The sequence below is a fragment of the Gavialis gangeticus genome, unplaced genomic scaffold (genome assembly GCF_001723915.1).
Source record: "Gavialis gangeticus isolate Ggan-Ray unplaced genomic scaffold, GavGan_comp1, whole genome shotgun sequence".
Classification (NCBI taxonomy): Eukaryota; Metazoa; Chordata; order Crocodylia; family Gavialidae; genus Gavialis; species Gavialis gangeticus.
In genome coordinates this window covers 10,025,580-10,029,385 of record NW_017729034.1, presented here as the reverse complement: position 1 = coordinate 10,029,385, position 3,806 = coordinate 10,025,580, and the positions used below count along the sequence as shown (strand labels likewise).

The 3,806-nt window shown below is 41.2% G+C and overlaps 1 protein-coding gene across 1 annotated transcript in view; it reads left to right on the top strand.

Moving 5' to 3' along the window:
• Nucleotides 1-3,806, top strand: part of GSK3B (glycogen synthase kinase 3 beta) — a 248,043-nt gene that overhangs the window by 161,096 nt on the left and 83,141 nt on the right. The window contains exon 6 of the mRNA XM_019526670.1: nt 1,672-1,769. Coding sequence (XP_019382215.1) covers nt 1,672-1,769 — 98 coding nt within the window. The remainder of the gene's footprint in view (nt 1-1,671; nt 1,770-3,806) is intronic.

Sequence of the window (3,806 nt, the reverse complement as noted above, 5' to 3'; positions counted from 1 at the left end):
GCACCAGGCAAGAGCACCCTAACCCCCTGCCTGCTGCTGCTGCCAGCAGCTGGGACTTCACACCATGGAGGGAATGTCTGGGGGTTCCAATAGCCCCCACCTTCCCTTGCATCCCACACCCACATCCTGCCTCCACAATTCCCATCGACATATACATACACCCCAACATACCCTATAACCTCTACACAGCTACAACCTCTCATGACCCCTCCCTTCAGCCTCCCACACAGACTTACTGACCAGATGCTGCTCTCCAAGCTGACTGGCAGCATTACTGGCTGTGTAAACGCTGCGCATGTGCGCATGAATCCAGCATTTACTGGTGACCTTATCGCTACACCAGTCAAAAAAGGTGATTGTTGATAATGTCAGTTTTCCTTTTATCAGTGCCAGTCCAATATGGACTGATATATTGGTGCACTTCTAGTAAGATACTGGAGGACTGGAGATACTTTTTCCAATTTTTTTTTGTAATCCCCATTTTTTTTTAGAGACTTAAAATTAAACTTTTCCCTATTGTTCTGTTCTTTGTGATGTTCCTGTCATCACTTTACCCCTAAATTTCAAGACCACAGCTTTTTTTGCTTTAGTTCATAATTGCAGGGGTTTCCTGTTTGCTTTCTCTCTCTGTGCAGGTGCATCAGTGTCAATGCAGTTTGAGTGACTCCTTTTGAATGGTGAATTTCAGCTCCAGAGTAGAGACAAATAGAAATCATGTTGTCTTGTATTCTTTTTAACAATTGTGATGATTTAAAATGCTTAAGTTGAAGAGGCATATATTTGAAGGGGCTTTTAGAATATAGAGATTTCTTATCTGAATATTTCATGTAATAATTGTAAATCGCTTTGAGAGTGAAAGTTGCCAATATATGAATGTTAGGGGTTTGCTGCACCAGGAAGTTAACAAGCAGTAAGTGATGGTAGGAATTTTATAGTGCATTACCTACTTTTTGCTGCACTGATTGTTAACTTTAACCGTTCAAAGTAGGTCAAATTTTGAGCTGTTTTTACATGATAGAACAGGCCAATTCTGCTGCTATTATGCAACAACATTTCCTGTTATTTAATGTCAGTAGTAATTGAAAGTCTGATTCATCTTTTTAGTATATGTAAATGTTTATACATGCGTTGATCATCACTGAGTCTGTACCAGTGGATAAAAAGACATCAAACGCCCTGTATTCCACAATAGAAATGTCTTTACTTGTCCCACAGATACACATTTCTTTAGTCATGTTATAAAACAGGACAGGATATCGAATAATTTCAGTTGATGATTTTGATCCTTTCGTGTGTGTATGTTTTTGTATCAGGTCCACGTTTGTGCCTGTTCTAATATTTTTAAATGGGGGTGATATTAGACATATAATATCTTTGGTTCTTATAGTAGTGCTTAGGGTGTGTCTAGATGGCATAATTGCAACACACTGTAGAGGTGTTCAAGCTTGCTCGTGTACCCCTGTGCAGGACTGCTTTTCACTATGGTGACATGCTCTTAGATTTGCACGACCTGGGAGACTAATGGTCTTTATTTATTTTATATGTACTGCACATCAGCAAACACTTTGAGGGAGAGAGAAATAAAATGTGTTGGATTTTATGTTTTGTAACTAACCTCATGTACAAGCCTACTTCTGAAACCAGTTTTTTTTTCCTCCCTTTTCTTTTCAGATGTGTGGTCAGCAGGCTGTGTATTGGCTGAACTGTTACTAGGACAGCCAATCTTTCCAGGTGACAGTGGTGTGGATCAGTTGGTGGAAATAATCAAGGTATGGAATTCAAGGAGGTCTTGGGTTAACACATCATTCCTTGAACATAGATGTGAAAATGCAGGTTCCTTTCGCCCTGGTATGCTACAGGTATTCAGATGCACAGAAGCCCTATTAGAAGTATGTTGCAATGTCAACCCCTCAAAAGTCAGAAAATGCTAGAATTCACGTTGTCTGTGCAACATTAATTTGTCCCCCTTTTGTGCCCATGCATTGTGATAGTCTTTTATTATATGATCTTTTTCCACAGGCCCCCTTCCTTGTTCAGTACACAAAATGATGAGCATTTAATGCATAGCTGTTTTTATTATTCAGTGCCTAGCCCTGTCTTATTTGCTTAATACTGGTTATACCCTGCATGGAGATGGAATTGAAAATTTCTTTGGAGGTATTTCTGGGCACCCATGATTAGTATTCGGGTCTTCTTGAGCATGAAAATTTTCTTGTCACCTTTGAAGTGAGGAATGGGATAGTATTCCCATTTTACATGAGGAATCAGGGCAAACATTAACAATATCCACTGATTTGTGGTGATCACTTTGAATAACTAGGACCTGACTTTTCAATATATTTAGAATTATATCACATCATTTGTGTTTTGTACACAGCATCCATTAACTTCACGTGTAGCTGCAACTGTTTAATTAGACTCCTAAGGCTCATGTTGAGTACCCAGAAAACAAATCATGCCAGTACTGATCATATGTAAAAAGTTCGTGGCTTAAGCAACTTGTCAAGCATCATACAGGAACTGTGGCAGAAACGGGGACAGAATCTAGTTTGCTATTCAACTGCCTTAACCAACAGGCCATCTCTTCTCTTCCTGCACTCCCTGTCTCCTTCTCTGCACACTTTTCCCTTCTGTAGTCAAAGGTACGGGTCTTACAGCCAACAGCTTCCATCCTCAAACAGTCCCAAGTCATGTCCATGACCTGTTCACACTGGACACTGAAAGAGGAAGGGTTCCTATGGAAATAAGTAAAATGCAGTCATTTAATTATTGAGGGTAACAGTGTGAATGTAAAAGACTAAAAATGGCTGCAAAGGCATCTTTAATTTTGACATTTCATAACTGTCAATGCTTGACTTTGTGAATTACCTATTAGATTATTTTGTGTAGCTGGGGTAGGGGGTGTGTGGGACTTTCTAGGTATTTTAAAAAGCAAAGTAAAGAAACAAAATTCTGTGTGCAACATTGCATTGATATTCAAATGATTTACCCAGAGTGGTAGAACCTTTATATTCACTCGTGCTAATAGGGTACTTGATAAGGCTTACAGCTCCCCATGGGCCAGCTCTTGAAGACTTCCATGTTTTCTAGTAGGTCAGAGCTGTATAAGAACTGCCACTTACTAGGTCAAGCCAGAGATCCATCTAGCCCAGTATGCTTCCTCAAAATGGTGGAAAGTGGATGCTGAGAGTAAGGGTGAACAGGGCATGTCTAGAATCTTTACCCCCTTCTCCTCTTCCCACTGCACCTACTGGTTACAAGCAGAGGAATAGCAAGACCTGAGAGTCTAGAAACTTTCCATGTGCCCATGGACCCAGAACATTCTGGCTCTTCCCTTCCACATCTAGCCCCTTCTGTGCTGTTACTTCTAGCCTATTCCTTCCCTTAGTCCTCATTTATGCAGTCCTCATCTCTGCTGCTCACACTGGACGACAGTGAACTCTCCCCAGTTGAGTCCTTTTGATCTCACCACTCTCTCCAGTGGCTTCTGGTCTCCCACTGCAACTTCTCATCCTACCTCAGTCTCCTTTCCATAGTGCACTCTTTGATTTCTTGTCCCAGTCTCTTTGTACAGGCTGGTCCCAGCTCTTTGACCCTGGTGCTTGGAAGAAATAGATTTTCTGCTCCAAGTCCCAGTCCCAATCTCATCACAGTCTCACCTTTACCTATAGCAGCAACTACAAGTGAAGTCCTTTTAAGTCCCTTTACTCTTGGGCTGGATCACATTTGTTAGCTTCCAGACCATGGTGCAGGGAGACCTTTGGTGGTCAAATTGTAGAAATGTATGTGCATGTACAGTGGGGGGG